General features: G+C 48.2%; 1 protein-coding gene, 1 long non-coding RNA gene and 1 pseudogene across 2 annotated transcripts; 2 read left to right on the top strand and 1 right to left on the bottom strand.

Annotated features, from left to right (window-relative positions):
• The first annotated feature begins 3,369 nt into the window (after window positions 1-3,369).
• On the top strand, window positions 3,370-11,725 carry Rbfa (ribosome binding factor A). The gene is made up of 6 exons (NM_199197.1): window positions 3,370-3,603; window positions 6,106-6,325; window positions 6,627-6,739; window positions 8,886-8,970; window positions 10,690-10,757; window positions 11,107-11,725. The coding sequence occupies exons 1-6, from the start codon at window positions 3,440-3,442 to the stop codon at window positions 11,507-11,509; spliced, it is 1,053 nt and encodes a 350-aa protein (NP_954667.1). The 5' UTR covers window positions 3,370-3,439; the 3' UTR covers window positions 11,510-11,725.
• On the bottom strand, window positions 10,420-17,750 carry Rbfaos (ribosome binding factor A, opposite strand). Its single transcript, NR_131039.1, has 5 exons — window positions 17,317-17,750; window positions 15,107-15,231; window positions 13,411-13,958; window positions 11,974-12,307; window positions 10,420-11,686 (listed from the first exon to the last, which is right to left on the bottom strand). It is a non-coding gene; the product is annotated as a ribosome binding factor A, opposite strand (long non-coding RNA).
• On the top strand, window positions 11,814-15,468 carry Gm46629 (annotated as a pseudogene).
• Window positions 17,751-18,081: the final 331 nt, after the last annotated feature.

Below are 18,081 nucleotides of genomic sequence, written 5' to 3'. Positions count from 1 at the left end.
TGCCTTTAAACTACTTCATCTTGTGTGAAACAGTGATTAAGGCCATGTTTTATGCCAGATGATGCCATTTTCGATGCAAAGAAAGAAAGGCAGGGTGGACTTTGAATCTTATTTGTTTTCAAAGATACCAAAAACTACCTGGCACCAACTATAAAGCAAAGGCTAAGAAATAATGTTTCTATAACTAAAAAAGAGATCAGATGAAAAGCTTTCAAAGTAAATGGGTAGCATATGGGCATATTAAAACAGTCTCAGGAAAACCAGGCCCAAGAATGAGTGTGCAACACCCCTGCATTGAGCCCCATAACAAAGAGGACTTCTGCAACCGTGACAGCAATGGCTCCAGCCCCGCCTGCCAGCCTGTTACTGGGAGACCCTTTCATCAAGGTGTCCAAAGGTAATCAAAACGACTGCCTATGGCGCTTTCAGGGCAGCATGAGTGTTGTTGCTTGATGGGGCCCGCTCCAACTGTGAACCTCCCACCTTTTGCTCGTCTGTCTGGACACCAGCTTTGCAATTTGCCACTATTATTCTGTGTCTTGCCTTCCACAGTCTCTGGAGCTCAGCTCTAATCTTAAGATCAGCTCTAACTTTTGTACCGGAGACCCTGAAGCTCGGCTCTGAAATTCCAGCAGATCTACAGCTGGGTTTCTTATATTTTCTAAACACCTGCAGTGACTCTCCCTGTCTGCATTAGCTATCTGCTTCTGTCTCCAGTAAGGCCTGGTTGAACTCTGGGACCTCTTTAAAACTTTTGTAGCCTTCGCTAACCTGTGTAATGATTTACACAGGTCCCCTGTGATGGCTAAAGACTCTTACTATGAAGCCAGGCATGCCTGAAGACCTTTTGCTCTGGGATGCCTGGGAGCGCCTAGTGAACTTCACGTGTGAGAAGAATAAGACAATGGGCTGTGTGGTATCAGCAGCTGCCCTTGCCTCTGGAAAACCCACTTATTGCTGTGGGGAAGAGATGGGATGGTCTTTGCTTGTTTTGAGACAGGGTTTCTCTGTGTAGCCCTGGCTGTCCTGAAACTTGCACCATAGACAAGGCTGGCCTCGAACTCCGAGATCCACCTGTGTCTACCTTCCGAGTGCTGGGGTTAAAGACGTGCACCATCACCGACCAGCAAAATGGTCGTTTTATTATTACATATTGGGGAAGAAGAAAAAAAGAAAACCAGAGGAAAGTAAAATAGTTTTCCTACCCAGCTGTCGATGCCACGTATGTTTGTAAAGCACACCTTTCTGATGTCTGCCTTTAAAACCCTACCTTAACCCCACTTTCTTTTTTTTTTAAATTTTTTAAAGATTTATTTATTTATTATATGTAAGTACACTGTAGCTGTCTTCAGACATTCCAGAAGAGGGAGTCAGATCTCATTACAGATGGTTGTGAGCCACCATGTGGTTGCTGGGATTTGAACTCTGGACCTTCGGAAGAGCAGTCGGGTGCTCTTACCCACTGAGCCATCTCACCAGCCCCTTAACCCCACTTTCTGCACATCATGCTGTGTGGCTCTAAGGCTGCTTGCTGTCCTTCTGCTAACAGTAAGAATAAATTCATTTAACCAATATTTGGATTGAGACTGTCTTTGGTCTTTCCCAGTGGATTCAAATGCCACAAACAGGACAAAGCCTGTTACTCTGTTCCCAGGCTTGTACCATGGTAATCAATCAATCAATCAATCTCTCTCCCTCCCTCTCTCTCTCTTAAATATTTATTTATTTATTTATTTAATGTATGTGAGTACACTGTTGCTGACTTCAGACACACCAGAAGAGGGCATCCGATCCCATTACAGATGTTGTGAGCCACCATGTGGTTGCTGGGAAGTGAACTCAGGACCTCTGGAAGAGCAGTCAGTGTTCTTAACTGCTGAGCCATCTTTCCTGCCCTCCATGGTTATTTTTCAATGTGCTACCATGCAACGGGCCCTTTGGCTGATATGGGAAAAACATCAGTCTTATTCTGAATTGCTAACACCCACTGAAATAGAATAAGGTAGAAAAGATGATTAGATTCGGGTTCATTGCGTGTGTGTGTGTGTGTGTGTGTGTGTGTGTGTGTTTCACTTAAAGCACTGTTTGTACTGACTACTGTCCAGCATGACTTCCCTTGCTACCTGGAGCAGAATGACCTGGAGGAATAGCTGAAAGAATAGGTCATTGCCCTTAGCAACCTACTACAAAAGCTCAGACCGCAGACAGCAGCTTTAAGTGAAAACCGCTTTGCTTAGTTTTTAGTTTGAATGTGGGTGAACACTCTGGGCTAGAGCTACTGATTTCCGGTGGACCGTGTCATCTTCCATCTTGTTAAAATCTGACATGTGTGTTCCTGTACTAAATTTTCTCCCCAGTGATGAAACGGCTGCTTATTTGAGTTGAAGTGAGGAAATACTACAGGGACAAGGTAGAACAGGAAAACTAACGATAGTAATGAAGACAACAGAGACTGCAGGCAGTAGAGTTAGGCCCATCTCCCCTCCATCTCCTCATTCAAAGTCCTTGGATACAGAGCCTTCTTAACTCCTTGTTTGGGTTCTACTCTGTTTTTTCACTTTCAAATAATCTTAAAATTAAAACATCAGCCGGGTGTGGTGGCGCACACCTTTAATCCCAGCACTCGGGAGGCAGAGGCAGGCGGATTTCTGAGTTCGAGGCCAGCCTGGTCTACAAAGTGAGTTCCAGGACAGCCAGGGCTATACAGAGAAACCCTGTCTCGACCCCCCCCCCCAAAAAAAAAAACAAAACAAAAAAAAAAAACAAAACCTAAAACATCAAACCAGAGACAGTATTATATTGATGGCCACCATTCACCGTTTAGATACCCGGTGCATTGCATGTTTCAGTCATGTTAAGCTTAACTGTCTCCTCAAACATTTATTCCCTCTTTAGCGGTGAAACGATCAAAACACCCTTCTAGCTTTTTGAGATGCACACTACAGTATGGGCACCATGGCCTTGCTTTAAAATAAGCTGGGTGGGGTTGATGAGATGGCTAAGCTGTTAATAGCACTAGGCTGCTCTTCTGGAGTGCTGGGTTTCCAGGAGTTTATCAGGTAGTTCTCAACTCTAACTCCGGGTCCAGGGGATGCCACTCTCTCGTCTGGCTTCCGGAGGCACCTGCATTGACATGCGGATGTCACAGACACGCATTTACATAAGTAAATAATAAAGTAAATGCACGGCTAAAAATAAAAATTCCGGGTGGTTTGGGAGCCCTGGCCACACTGCCCACAGTTTGCGCCCCGCCCACAGCAGTCATAACTCCGCGCCGCAGCCCCGCCCACCAGCCGGGTTAGCCACGCCCATGCCGGGTTAGCCACGCCCACACACGCCCCGGGGCTTCCTGTTGTCAGGTCAGGTCTTTGGTAGTCTAGGGCTTACACGCGGGTCCGTCCTGCGCCCACTCGTGTTTGCGGGCCCCGCGCCCCGAAGCATGTGGGCCGGCGTCGCGGGGCTGAGAGGCTCCTGCGCCGGGCTGCAGGCTCTGTGGGGCGGCCACAGGGCTGCGCTTCTTCTCGGCCGCTCGCCGGCCCTGCACACCTCGGTCGCCTCCTGCGGCAGCAAGAACTTGCTCAAGAAATTTGCTTCGAAAACCAGGTATGCACGGATCAGGGTCTGTTGCGGGCCTGGTCGCCTGGTGCACGGTTGGATGGAGGCGGTTTCTACAGGGAATGGGTGTCCACGAGGGGTTGGGGCGAGACCATGGGGACAGGTTGTTAGAAGATGATTATTGGCAGATCACCTGCAGATTGACCTTTGACTATTTCCACGTTCCCTTCACATTTTAAGTGCATAAAATGTGCCTTTATTAGATATCTTTAGTAATAAAGATATAAGATATTTTGATTCCGCCGGACAGTGGCCCCACAGGCCTTTTATCGCAGCACTCGGGAGGCAGAGGCAGGAGGATCTCTGATCTGAGTTCAAGGCCAGCCTGGGCTACAGCATGAGTGCCAAGATAGTCAGGGCTAAACAGAGAAGCTCTATCTCCAAAAACAAGACAAGAAAAAGATATTTTTAATTTCCACGGCATCTTAGAATCTACCAAGTGTGGTAAGCCAGTTTATATTTTGGGGGGTTTGTTTTAACAAATGATTTTACAGGTGGTTTTAGGTTTATGAAGAAGTTCATGGTTCTGGGACTGGCCTAAGATTCTCTATCAGAGTTTAATGTGCAATCCTTAATGTTTTTTCCTATCCAGACACGGTAGCTCGTGGTCAGTCTTTCCCTGTTTGACAGCTGTAACCGTTCTGGAGAATCCTGTTTGGAGGTTGTGTGGTTGTACACCACTGGAACGATATTTTCTTCATGGTTATCTGTGGGTTGTGGACTTGGGGAGAAAGAAACAGAGAAAAAGCAGCATTTTATCCATCTTATTAGGGTGTATATAGCCATGAGCTTCCTGCCATTTTATCCTGTCTTATCGAGGGGTCTTACAGCCAGTGTGCCTCCCACTGTTCTGGGGTCAGCTGTCCCTTTTGTCATTTTTGGTAAGAAGCTGCTGTGTGTTGTAGCCCCTGACCTTAAGAGGTGAAGGATTATAGTCATGGATTAATTTGAATTCTTTGTGGGAGATGTTCCCCTTCATTTATTAATGCATTCATCAATGTGGACTTGTAGTTACCAGCTATGGGTTTTGTTTTGTTTTGTTTTAAGATTTAGTTATTTATTATATATAAGTACACTCTAGCTGTCTTCAGCCACACCAGAAGAGGGCATCAGATCCCATTACAGATGGTTGTGAGCCACCATGTGGTTGCTGGGATTTTAACTCAGTACCTCTGGAAGAGTAGTCAGTGCTCTTAACCCCAGCTGCAGTTTTATTTTGCTCAGTGTTCCATCTTTGGCCTTTAGCAGCCCCCTCTACCCCTTTGCTCTCTTGACACACTCCGGATGTTTAGCAATTTCTTACCTTCTGACACTTCAAGATGTCTTAAGCTCATCTTACGTATACCCCTTCAACCCCGAGAATAAGCTATTCCTGTGAGGAGCCCAGGTTTCGGGAAGGTGCTGGCCAGCGTGGTCTGGGATCCAGGCGCGCCCACTTTCATTGTTACAGCTGCCTTTGGTCCTGCTACTTAGGAGCATTTTGTACTTATCTGGGCATTTGTCCTCTTTCCCTGCTCTCCGGGGACTCGCCCCTGTTCTCACAGTGAAAAGTGAGGCTCCCCTCAGTTTCCTAAGTGTTCAGTGGAGCACACCAGAACCATCAACCCTCATCTTCATGAATGGCCAACGAGGCATAGTGCTTCGTGCAATTTGGAGATAAAATCTAAAGGCCTGTTTGTTCTTCCACTGTAGAGAGACACAAGTCACAGTTACAGGGTTACGTGTAAGTGTCTTCTGTCCCATCCTGGAAAGCACCCTAGGCTTGAAGTGTCACAGCGTTTTGACGTGGTTTATGCAAAACTTTTTTTTAACTTGTCATAGCTATCTCATCTAATTTTTAAAAAAATGATCCTCCATCTCTTTATAAAGATGTGTTATATATGTATGTGTATGAGCTTGTGTCTCTTTCTCTCTTTCTGCCTCTCTCTGTCTGTCTCTCTCTCTCCCTCTGTGAGTGTGTGTGTGTGTGTGTGTGTGCGCGTGCACGCGCGCGCATGGTTTTTTCAAGACAGTTTCTCTGTCTGGCTGTCTTGGAACTTACTCTGTAAACCAGGCTGGCCTCTTAACTCACAGAAATCCACCTGCCTCTCCATCTTGAGTGCTGGATTTATAAGGTGTACACTGCCACTGCTTGGCCTTTGTACCTGAGTTCTAAAATGGTGCTAGCACATGTCTTTAATCTCAAACTCAGAGGCAGAGGCAGGCAATCTATTGAGTTCAAGGCCAGAAAAACAAACAAACAAACAAACAAGCAAACAAACGAGAAAGGATTCATTTATGTGTTTGAGTATTTTGCCTGCATTTATGTTGTGTGCATCATGTGCAAGCCTGGTATCTGTGGAGGTCTGAAGAGTTCGTCAGATTTATTGAGAGATACCACGTGAATACTGGAACTGAACCCAGGTCCCCGAAAGACTAACTAGTGTTGTTAACCACTGAGCTACTTCTCCAGCCGCCCCCTCCCAACCCAATCTTGTTTTCTTGATCTAGGAAGAAGTTTTGGTATGAAGGTCCCTCCCTGGGGTCTCACTTGACCCCCAGGCCATCCAAGCATGAGTTCCTCACGAAGACCACCTCAAAGAAGACTAGGAAGGAAGACAGCATCCGCCTGAGGGTCCTGAACGGCCTTCTCTACAAATCATTGACGGAACTGCTGTGCACTCCTCAAGTGAGCCAGGAGGTCTACGACCTGAATGTGGAGCTGTCCAAGGTGAGCGAGCAGAGGCCGGGGTTGGGGCTTAGGACTGTGGTGAGGTTTATAAAGAGAGCGTGGGGCCCACCATCTTCCTAGAAGGGGCTGTGAGCAGTGCGGTGGGGCCCACGGGGTTGAGCTGAGAGAAGGGAGGTTAGCGTGGGTGTCTGTGACCCGACTTCCCCTGGGTGAATGCTCTCTGGCTGCCATCACCAGAATAACTGGCAAGAGGCAGGAGAAGCTGTAGCGCCTATCTCCAGCACGCTGTGCGAACTGTGCAGACTGAACGTAAAGTGACAAGCGTTGGGGGGCCTTTCAGGTCTCTGTGACTTCAGACTTCTCAGCCTGCCGAGTGTACTGGAAGACGGGGGTCTCTGCGGAGCAGAACAAGCACACGGAGTCGGTGCTGCAGAGGAGCGCTGCCTACATGAGGTGATGGGGTTTGCTTCCTACGAGTAACGCCTTCTAACTGAACCTTAAGTGCCTTGGCCGCTTGTCTGTAGGTAAACTTTACAATTTCGTTTGCATTGAGGATTTTTGCCTTTCAGGAAAATCTTAGAAGCGTCTCCTTGATTCCTAGAGTATAAATTGCATTTTCCTGTGAGACCTAACCTAATCAGATTTCTCAAAAGTCTCGTGGGGCTCCACAGGTCCTTCCAGGGTGCTGTGAGGCAAGAACTATTTTGACTGCATTAAAGTTGGCTCTTGATTCCACTGCTGCCCAAGCTTGCTGAGACACACGGTGCCTGATTTACCTAAAAGCATCCTGGATAAACAAGGAAAAGAGTAAAAAGAGCACCATTGTAAATGTTGGTCCTTGGCGGGAAGCACAGGCAGGTCTCTAATGTCTGCTGAGGCACCGTCCTCCCTAAGGTCCTCCCTAGGTGAGAATTCCTGCTGGAGTGAACCACTGAAGAGCAGACAGCTGGCTGGTCCCGCCCAAGGCTGGTAGCAAAACGTACCCTTACAGAATTTGAGCAGTTGAGCCAGAAGTGTGTGAACTCGGGAGTCTGGAGAACACTAAGTGTGTTCTTGTGGGACCGTGACTTTGCAAGTGCCACACCGTACTGCACAGGGTTCTGACCTAGTGTCAGCAACTGGCCCGACATACAAGGCCGTAAGACCACCCCGGGGGAGAAGGTCCCTAACCCGCCAGACCCTGATGCACTGTAGCGTGATACTGGATTGTGTTAGGTTGCACGGGGGCTCAAAACGATCCCTGCTTTCCTAAGGACAATTAATACATTTCCCCTTCCGCAGTTCCTTATCTGTGTGAGGCCGCGGTTTCATGTGTATCAGCAAGAATAGCAACAGGAAGTAAGTGTGGAATGCGGCGCTGGCAGTTCCTCCACTGAGCTGATGCTCAAAAACGTGCAGACACACAGGCTAGGCCACCGCTCGCTCTCAACACTTCCTTAAAAAAGTTATTTTTTTCCCGTGAAAACTATGTGTGGCCGCAGTTAGTATGCTTACTGTTTTAAAATGGCTTTTCAAATATGCCATTTTAAAATTTCTCAGATCGGATTTCCAGTTGAGTTGACGTCCATAGAACAACGTAAACAAAATCTGTTGGCCGTTCTCAGTCACTTCTTATAATTGTAAAGGGTCCTGAGACCCCAACTTTTGAGAATTGGTGAGCTGCTTGGATATAGTGAAGCTATTCAGTGTCTTAGTTCTTAGGTTTCTGTCGCTGTGATGAAATTCCGTGGCCAACAAACCGATTTGGGAGGAAAGGGTTTGTTTGACTTACACTTCTGTGTCATTGTTCATCCCTGCATCAGGACAGGAACGCAGACGGTAGGAACCTGGGGGCGGGAGCCGATGCAGAGGCCATGGAGGCTGCTGCTTATTGGCTTGCTCCTCAGGGGTTTCTCAGCCTGCTTTCTTACAGACCTCCTGCTCCTCTCTATAGCTCTTGCCCTCCCTTCATATATTACTCCATTTCAGGAAGAAGACTGTGCTGGGAACCCACGGGTGGGGCTCATCCAGCATATCTGTTTGTCTGTCTGTGTACTGTCTCATGTTCTGTATGAGGGTCACTGGGCATCCCTTCCATAGAGAGTGTCTGCAGCCATCAAGGAAGGATCAGAAGCACGTTAGCAGAGTGGAACACATCTTTGAGACTGTTGTGATTGCCTGAAGTTTCAAGGGATTGCAGGGCCTAGACCTCATTAGTCTGGTCTGTATCACATTACTGAGCTGTACCAAAATCTTTCGGGTCTAGCAGGGATGTCAGGTCGGAGTCCTTCCAGGGAGTGCCCACTGAGTATAGGATGCTGTGAGTCCAATTCAAACAACTTGTTAATTAGGCCTCGGTCCCTTGGAAGAGTGAAGACCGGAGATGGTATGGTGCATCCTATATGATGAGGCAGTATAGAAAAGGACTCACCAAAGCTCTGCTTCCCCTCTCCCCCCCACCCCCCGCCCCGCCCCATCAATGACCCGTTGTCAGTAGCTCTCTCAGACGCCCCTTCTGCCTCCATAGTGAGCAAGTCTTCTTATCTCCTGGTAAATTTGTGAGTTTCGTGTAGTTTATGTTTGGTTCCTCTCCACTAAGTGTCACGTGCTCTCTCCTCAGGCATCTTCTGATATCTCAGCAAACCCTGAGAAATGTTCCACCCATAGTGTTTGTTCAAGACAAAAGAGACTTGGTCCTGGCTGAGGTGAGCTTTTACCGTGATTAGCCTTTTTTTTTTTTTTTAAATCTCATGTACACCAGAATGAGCTTTTATTTACGTGTTGTTTGTTTGCTGATTTATTAGTTTAAAAAATTATGAACATGGGTGTTTTGCTTGTATGTATGTCTGTACCACATGCATATACTGCCCTCTGAGGCCAGAAAAAGGCATTTGATGCCAGGAACTCGTGTGCGGGTTCTGGGAAGTGACCCCAAGTCCTCTGGAATAGCAGCCAGCGTTCTAAACCACCAAGCCACCTCTCCAGCCCTGTTTATTCACTTTTGTGTGGGGGGCGTCTTAGTTAGGCTTTCTATAGCTATGATAGAACAACATGACCAAAAACAACTGGGGAGGGAAGAGCTTATTTCAGCTTACAGTTTTGTCTCATAGTCCATTGGTGAGGGAAGTCAGGGCAGGAACTCAAACAGGACAGGGACAGGCAGGGACCATGTAAGAGTGCTGCTTGTCACCTTCCTCCTCATGGCTTGCTCGGCCAGCTCCCTTACACACCTCCCTTACACACCCGAGGACCACCAGCCCAGGGGTGTCGCCCCCCTAAAGGGCTAGGCACCCCCACATCAATCCCTAATTAAGGAAATGCTCTACATGCTTGCCTACAGGCCAGTAAGTGTGTCCACAGGGACATTTTCTCAGTTGACGTTTCCTCTTCCCAGATGTCTCTAGCTTATGTCAGATTGGTATAAAACAAGTCAGCATAGTGGGTGTTGAGGTCAGAGGACACCCTTTCAAGACAGAGCATTTATTCTGCAGAAATTACCAGCACGCAGGGGCCAACCGTTCATCAAAATGGCGACCACCAGAGGAGCTCACAGGTTCCCTCTAATGCAGGGCTAGGGGAATTTTCCAGAAGGTTAAGTAACCTCTAATATGATTGGCTAGAAGTGCAGCAGAGACATTAGTACAGTTCTGATTGGTTGCTATGCTAGTTCCATATTTGGTGAGGCCGCCTTGAAGGATTTCAGGAGCCAGCTGAGCCCTGGCCTTGTTATCTCCTCCAGCAGCTGTCTCAGGAGTTGACTCAGCTCCAGACTTAAACGCTGAGGTCAGGGTCAGCACTGAGCAATGACCCATTTCAGTGACTCCTCTGAGGAACCCAGGATGTTTCCTAGAGTTGAAAATTTTTATTCTTAAGGTCACCAGTGGCTGCAATGCCTTTGTCCACAGAGCCATTGTTCCCTGTCTAAATAATTAGCTTTTTATACTTTCTGACCTTGAACTTGCAGAGATCCCCCTGCCTCGGATTGCTGCTACTTTTGGCTCAGGCCCCTTGACCCCACAGTGGGCTCTTGTGGCTGAGACTCGCCAACCTCACATATGTTCTTCCTCTGTTAGTGGCTCCCTGTCGTAAACACTCAACATTCTGTGGCCAGATGGAATTATTTTGCAAGAACACCTTAGAAACTAGTAAATGTCAGTTATGTAATTCAGCCCGTGTTTATTTTCCTCAGAGACTTGTCTAATGTTGCAAACTCAGGGAGCCTCAGTTGTCGTCAGGGAACTTGGGACAAGATAATGGAACAGGGAGGGGGGTGGATCGCAGCATTGAGAAGGCGCCCGCCCGCAGTGGTGCTAGCTGAAGCCAGGTGACTTGTGCTGGACTGCGTGCGAGGCCCTGACTCTGTACCCTGCAAGCAGAGGGCGTGGCCTACCATATCCTCCCCCCACCCCCTACTTTCCTTTCAGGTAGATCGGTTGCTGGCAGAGGCTGACTTTGGACCCCCAGATGAAAGGGACGACTTGGACGGTTTGAGGTGAGCCACGTGGACATCTCTCTGTTACCTGAGGCAGATGTTTTAGCCACAGCGGCTGCTCTACTAGTCTGTGCTTCTGCTAGCACACATGGCCCCCTTGGTGCCTGCCCCTGGACCCAGCACAGGTCTGTATGTTCTGGGTGGCTGTCTATATACCACCACGCTCAGGTGCACACACTGGTCCCCCGAGCCACTGTCCAGGATCACCTTGCTACATCCCTGTCACCCTCAGATACGGTCAGAGATGGGAAGATGTAGCACGGGTCCTATGCAGATGGTTTGCTCCTTACACAGTGCTTTGGAGTGTGGTTTGGGCTCTGTGTGAAGGCTTGCTTCTCTTCTCTCACAGGAACGCCGATGCCCAGGTACCACATGACTCCCCAGAACCAGCCGCACACCCAAATCTGTGTGGGATTGACCACGAGGCGCTGAATAAGCAAATAATGGAGTACAAACGCAAGAAGGAGCGAGGGCTTCAGTGTCAGAGTCTGGCGCCACCATCAGGGCGGGAGCAGGCACCTGAACCGACCCGTCTGCTCCGGAAGAGAGAGAAGGTGCGATCCCGGTGGCAGCACCGGGACGCTTCCCCCAGAAGCTTCCTTTTGGGCGAGGAGGACGAGGACGAGGACAGCAGCACAGAGTGGGAATGCCACGCCCACGAGGCAGAGGATGATGATGATCATCAGGAAGAGGAGCTCGGAGCTGACAGAGGCGCACAGCGGGGCCTCTGTGGCAAGAGAGAGCAGGGGTAGGGCTGGGGCCTCCGAGCTGCCGCCCCTGCCTGTGGGTCAGACTGCAGGACAGAGCCTCTGGTGTACCTTCTGTCGTAGTCACTCACGGAGGCGGCCTGACCTCAGCGGCAGGAGAACTGCACCCATCGGACTGCACCTGCAGACCTCCGCAGCCAGTCCTCAGCGATTGGTACCTACCTGGTCCCGGATAAATAAACGATTTTGTATTTACTCTGAGAATTTTGTGTATACGCACAATGTATTTTAAACATATCTGCCTCTCTTGTCTCCCTTCTAACGTAGGACTCCTGTTCCCTGAGTCTCCCTCCCAGCTTTGTGCCTCACTGAAGCTAATTGGTGCTACCCTATGTAACATGGGAATTGGGCCGTCATTGGAGCACAGGCAACCATGAGGGTTACACCCATGCTGTCCTTAAAGCTAACTCTTCCTTCCCCGGCATCCTTAACTGCCAGCAGCTCCTTACCTAGAGCTGAGGCCTGTGTGCCCATTCTTGGTCCACGCTGAAATGGCGACCGGCTGGATCTTGTGCAGGTGGCCAGCAGCTCTTAGCTCGTGAGTGCGATGGACGATCTGTCACGTCCAGGAGACGGCATTGTACAGCAGTGCTTCCTGACCTCTGGATCTTAGAGTCTTTCCACCCCTCTCTTGAAAACTCCCTGAGGTTTGAGGGAGAGAGGGTATGATGTAGATACACCCCATTTAGGGCTGCAGTGACTTGCGTACTTCTCGGCACTTTAGCCAGTCGTGCGTCTCCAAGCCCTGCCGACCACATCACTGATGAATTTCACTGCGCTAAACTGTGGGTATAAAGAGAAGTATTTAGAAGACAGTTTGATTCTATGTCCATCTAGCAAGATGATAGTAGCAGGTTCTCCAGGGCCTATGACCTCCCAGCTTCAGTTTCTCGATCGAGGTTACAGTACTAGGCGTGAGTTCCCTTCTGTAGAATGGACCTTAAGTCCGTAACTGCTCATTACTGTGACACTCATGCCTCTGTTGCATATCTTGCCAGGGTGGCCATTATTCTACAGCTCACAGGTTCTAGCTAGGAAAGGGGTTTGATTACTTCTTGTTTGCAGCAGCCTGCGTGACATCTTCTAGTACTAAAAGCTAGCCAGCAGGGACAGAGTTTCCAGGTTAGCACCCACTTGAATACTCTGTGTCCTATGATCAGTAATAGGGTGCTACCATCAAACATTGTTGGACAATTAAGAGAGTATTTTTGTGGGGAAGTGTCTCCAGGGGCCCCCTTGACCAACAACTTGAAGTCTTTCTTTTAAATCCTCATATAATACAACAGCAGTATCTCTCCTCTCTCCTCCTCCCAGCCCCTCCCCCACATCGCTCCTGTACTCCAGATCCATGCCTCCTACCTTTCCCTTCAGAAAAAGGCAGGCCTGCCAGGGATTTGAAACAAACATGGCATATCAGTTTGTAATACAGCTAGCCAACCCCGCCTCGCCCACCATGAAAGCTGGATGAGGCAACCCAACAGGAAGAGTAGGGTCCCCAAAGCAGGAAAAACAGCTTTGTGTGGAGGTTGTAATGGAGCAGAAAGCATATCACAGGGTGAAGGGGTGCCCAAGTGACCCTGCCTGTGACCTAGATATGATTACTCTATGGTGACAGAAGCTTTGTGCTTCTGACACCCTCTCCCATGTGTAAATTTCCTAAAATGCATCCTTGTGCCAGCCGACCTGGTCTTTACCCCCCATGGAGTCTGTGGCTCTTGGACACAAGCTCTGCACAGCTCTATCATGCTGAGTTGTTTGTGTGAGCTCCAAGGTGGAGGCTCAATTTACTGTTTACTCTGCATGTCGTAAATTATCTTCTGGTTTGTTTTAAACAGCAGCAGAACATCAGCGGAAGGCTGAAAAAACGTGAAAAACATGGTAGGTACCTGGACTGCAGAAAGGATACTGATTTCCAGTGAGCCGAAACAAGATTACAGGCCACGTGTGGAGCACTGTTGAGTGGGACTCAAATTGCTCCCTCTGCTTGCGTTCAGACGGCTCCAGGTGCCAGAGTGACATCTGATCACTCCCAATAATAAGTAGCCAGTGACATCCAGCCACCAGCAGTCAGAGCCAGCAGGCTGCTGTCTTCCAGGACAAATGTCTTTTCTCAAGTTCTATCAAGTCAGCATCTGTAAACATCGCTTAGGTTGACAGCAGCACAACAGATCCTTGTTACCTTCAGATTCTGTGCTCAGGAAGTCAGCTACTCGTCAGTCAGCTATTCCAGGATCCACACAGAGCATGTGACTCATAACTCGACGTGGACTCCAGCTGAGGTGCAGTAAGCCAACATTCTGCATCCATCTGCCGTTAGCCTTAAATAAGTGTCTTTCTCCTGGACTTTTACCTTAGTCTCATATTGGCACATCTTGATGGTAGTTTTCCCGTTTATGACAGCTCCAAGCTGGCCCTGGGAGCACAGACCTACAGTCTTCACGTGTGGGAGGCAAAAGCAGGAGAATGGAGTTGGCAGCCTGGGTTATACAGTAAGACTGTCTCAAGAACAAAAACAAAAAGAAGAAAACACAAAAGCTCCAGGCTGTGAGGAGGAGTGGATCTGTCGGGTCCACTCAGGATAGTCTCACCTAGATGCTAGTTATACACGGTAGCCGGCGAGTTGCGACATGCAGCCTCAGGAACGTGCATACATGTGTGTTCCTGGTGTGTCTCATGCATTCACAGTTTGACTCATGCATATATGTGGGCATGTGTGTGTCTAGAAGTACATGCCTAAGTGCCTGCATGCACTGGTATGCGTGGACGTGCCTAGGAGTAACCACATGTTACGAGTACAGACTGAATGGCTGTATATGCGTGTGTGTGAGTACCCATGTAGGAATGTTCATGTGTATATGTGTGAATATGAGTATGTGTGGTGGTGTGGATGCCTGTGTGCAAGGATGTTTGCATGTTAGGCATATGGGTAACTTCTGTGTGCTTATGTGAATGCCAGTGTGTGAAGACCTGGATGTGTTGTGTGTGCATAGACTGTAAGGGCCCGGGGTCGGGGGCTGGAGAAATGGCTCTGCTCTTCCAGAGGTCCTGAGTTCAATTCCCAGCAACCCCATGGTGGCTCACAACTGTCTGTAATGGGATCAGATGTTCTCTTTTGGTGTGTCTGAAGACAGCGACAGTGTAATTACATAAATAAAATAAATACATCTTACAGAAAAAAAGAGCTGGGGATTCTGTGGCCCAACAGTGCTGGGCTCCACTGGACTTGAACACATGCTACACTTTGTTGTTGTTGCTGGAAACCTTGTCTTAGGATGTGATTGTTTTGCCAGGCTACTGAAGGTTTAAGTCCGGGCAGTTGAAGAGTGTTGTAGGTAGCGGTTGTCAGCACAAGGGTCATTTTGTGGCTGGGAAGGGACAGCCCTCGCCCAAGGTGATGGTGGTTAGCAAGATGAACAAAGATGCAGAGATGAGAGCCATGGTTAACCAAAAGTTAATAGAAGCTGGAGAACGAGAACGCCTCAAAGAGTTGCTGAGAGCTGAGTTAACTGAGTGCAGCTGGAAGGATCAGTTGAAGGCACACTCTAAAGAGGTAATTAAAGAGAAAGGACTAGGATACATTACCATTGATGACATGGTGGCTGAACTCACTCCAAAAGGCAGAGAGCCCTGGTACTTGACAGTGTAAAAGAAGGAACTCCTACAGAGAATGAGAACATTTCTTGTTCAGCATGCCAGTGGATTTATTTCTGAAAGTAAAATTTGCCATAGTTAGAAATTGATTTCCCAAAATAAAGTCCTTTTTTGTATGATGGTTTAAAAAAAAATGTGATTGGTTCCATGGGAGGAAAAAAAAGATCTGAATACCAAGTTGTCAAAAGGGCTTTTGCTGTTTTGTTGCCTCTTTTCTGGAAATCAGAAGGTTTAAAGAATGTCCTACTGGGCTGGAGAGATGGCTTAGTGGTTAAGAAAACTGGCTGCTCTTCCAGAGGCCCTGAGTTCAATTCCCAGCAACCACATGGGGGTTCACAACCATCTGTAATGGGATGCCCTTTTCATGTGTGTCTGAAGACAGCTATAGTGTACTCTCTACATAAAATAAATAAATCTTAAAAAAAAATGTCCTACTGTGGTTTCAGAGGTCACAGCAGGTCCTCCTTCTAGGGAGTCTTTAGCCTCTGATTTGTGACAGGAATTCTGAGACGGTTAGAGTCATGGGGACACAGGTCTTGTTCCTAAAACATCTGGTAGAAGGGATCTCAAGTGATGATTTATAAATGCATGTCCACAGCCATTCTGGAAGATGAGTCAAGACGACCACAGGTAAAAACTAGCGTGGGCTGTAAAGCCAGCCCTGAAAGACCTTGTTCAAAGTCAGCCAGACAGAAGCAGGATTTATCCTCTACTAGAGTGATTTCAGGTTACAAGGCTTTCATACTTGACCCTGTCGGCTCTACAGGAAACATCAAAATGGACAGCAATTTTGCAGGCATAATGCAGATCTGGTCTGGGAGAAAGACTGGCTTGGTGAAGATGCAGGGTACTATGCCAGACATGTAAGATCTTAAAAGCGCCGTCAGTAGAGTGGTAGCCCCCGCACTCACCTGAGAAGAGAGCCTACATTTAGTTAGCCATCACCCACTTAGGGTTGTCACCTGTACGATTTACCCCTCATCCTCCCTGCCCTGCCACAGCTTGCCCTGGCCTTCTGGAACCCAGGAAGTTCAGTTTTGAGGAGTGACAAGCTCCTGTTGCATTTGAGTGATGTCTACTCAAAGCTTGGTAAGAGTGTCATGTCAGCCAGACACGTCCTCAGCGTTGGCTATTGTCAGTGAAGTCCATGCTGCTGGTCCCACAATGGTCATATCTAGCGACCTCTCCTCTATCTGTGAAGGTCACCTTCTCCTGTGCCTGGCCAGGGGAGTTTCTCAGCTTGAATGAGGATTCCTGTTTTGCTCACTAGTTATGTTACATTATCATGCTCATATACCCCAAGGCCACATTGTCCCCAGCTGGCCTTTGGGAGCTTGTGTTAGTGTCTTGTGGCTGTCCTAATGAAGTACCACACTAACTTGATCTTAGCCTTGGTTCTGGCTGCTCCAGGAAGGGTCCTTTTGTTTCTCCAGCTCAAAAATCCTAGAGCACCTGCAGACTTTTCTAGGTCCCTACCTGCACCCGCCTACCGTCTTCCCATAACCAAGCCTCTCTCATTGGTTCTCCCATGAAGATGCTTGTTTTATTAGCGCCCGCCCACCAGCTCAGGATGACAGTGGTTTGAAATTAGCTAATTCATCCGTGAGGACTGGTTCTAAATGAGCTCTCCACTGTTCCCTGAATATTGCTTCTTTCTGCCCATCCTAGAGTGAGCCATTTGACTTCCTTCAGTGGAGAAGGAAGGGTAGTAACCGGGACAAGGACAGAAGGTGTCCACTGCCGTTGGTGCTATGGAAGAGCTGGGCATCTCTGGGTACACTATGCATAACTTGGTGGCTGTAGTTTTGGCTAGATGCTGGGAAGAATTCTGGGCAAGGTCCAAGATGAGCACCAGCATCTAGGCAGCAAGTGAGGAAGATGGGGGACAGAAGGGCCTTGGGCTACCTAGCTAGAGTCATCTGTCTGGGCAGAAAATTCAGTTTAAAATTATGATGTTAAGATTTACCTTGCTGGGCAGTGGTGGCACACACCTTTAATCCCAGCACTTGGGAAGCAGAGGCAGGCAGATTTCTGAGTTCGAGGCCAGCCTGGTCTACAGAGTGAAACCGAGTGAGTTCCTGGACAGTCAGGGCTATACAGAGAAACCCTGTCTCAAAAAAAAAAAAAAAAAAAAGATTCACCTTGGTGGGCCTGGAGAGATGGCTCAGCGGTCAAGAGCACTGGCTGCTCTTCCAGGAGTCCTGAGTTCAAATCCCAGCAACCAGATGATGGCTCACAAACATCTGTAAAGGGATCTGATGTCCTCTTCTGGTGTGTCTGCAGCATCAGCGTACTCATATACATTAAATAAATAAATAAATAAATCTTAAAAAAAAAAGATTCACCTTGGTGGCTGCCAAGGGCCAGCCTTGGCGTGGAGAGGGCTCTGAGGCAGGGGTGTCTGGAAGCAGTGCTGGAAGCTGGCGGCCTATGCTCTGCTGGAGACAGCTTTGCAGCCTGCCTTCTCTGTGTTCTGCTTTCTTTCTCTCTGATCGGCTTCCTCTGGAGATCTCCAGAAGCTCTCTCCACATTCTGCTCTAGACAGTTCTCCAAGCAGTTCTCTCTGAGCCGTTCTAAAAAAACTCTCTGGATAACTCAGCTCTTGTAGGTCTTAAGCCCAGTCTTTTTATTTTACATATCAATCCAGTCATTTCCTCCAGGTTTCCTTGGTTTCCTTGGAATCAGCATTCTTAAGAGACAGCAAGGGCTCAGTTTCTTTTAACTTTGCAAAAGAATTCAGAGAATTGGCCTCTGTTGAGCACATATAGATAAACTAGCCGGGTGGAACCCCGGTTCTGAAACTCCCATTTCTACCACACCCGGGCCTAAACCCCCTGTGTCCCAAGCTAACCTTGAACTCAGGAACTCTGCCTGCCTTTGTATCTTTTTGACAAGCTGACTCATTA

This window comes from Mus musculus, chromosome 18, assembly GCF_000001635.26.
Source record: "Mus musculus strain C57BL/6J chromosome 18, GRCm38.p6 C57BL/6J".
Lineage (NCBI taxonomy): Eukaryota > Metazoa > Chordata > Mammalia > Rodentia > Muridae > Mus > Mus musculus.
This window is presented reverse-complemented; position numbering and strand designations above follow the sequence as displayed.

Bases quoted from the DNA above. Each gene is read 5' to 3' on its own strand.
- Rbfa (NM_199197.1), top strand. From the start codon at position 3,440: ATGTGGGCCGGCGTCGCGGGGCTGAGAGGCTCCTGCGCCGGGCTGCAG. The intron at 6,326-6,626 runs GTGAGCGAGCAG...GGGGCCTTTCAG, and splicing joins TGAATGTGGAGCTGTCCAAG to GTCTCTGTGACTTCAGACTT. The intron at 8,971-10,689 runs GTGAGCTTTTAC...CTTTCCTTTCAG, and splicing joins GAGACTTGGTCCTGGCTGAG to GTAGATCGGTTGCTGGCAGA.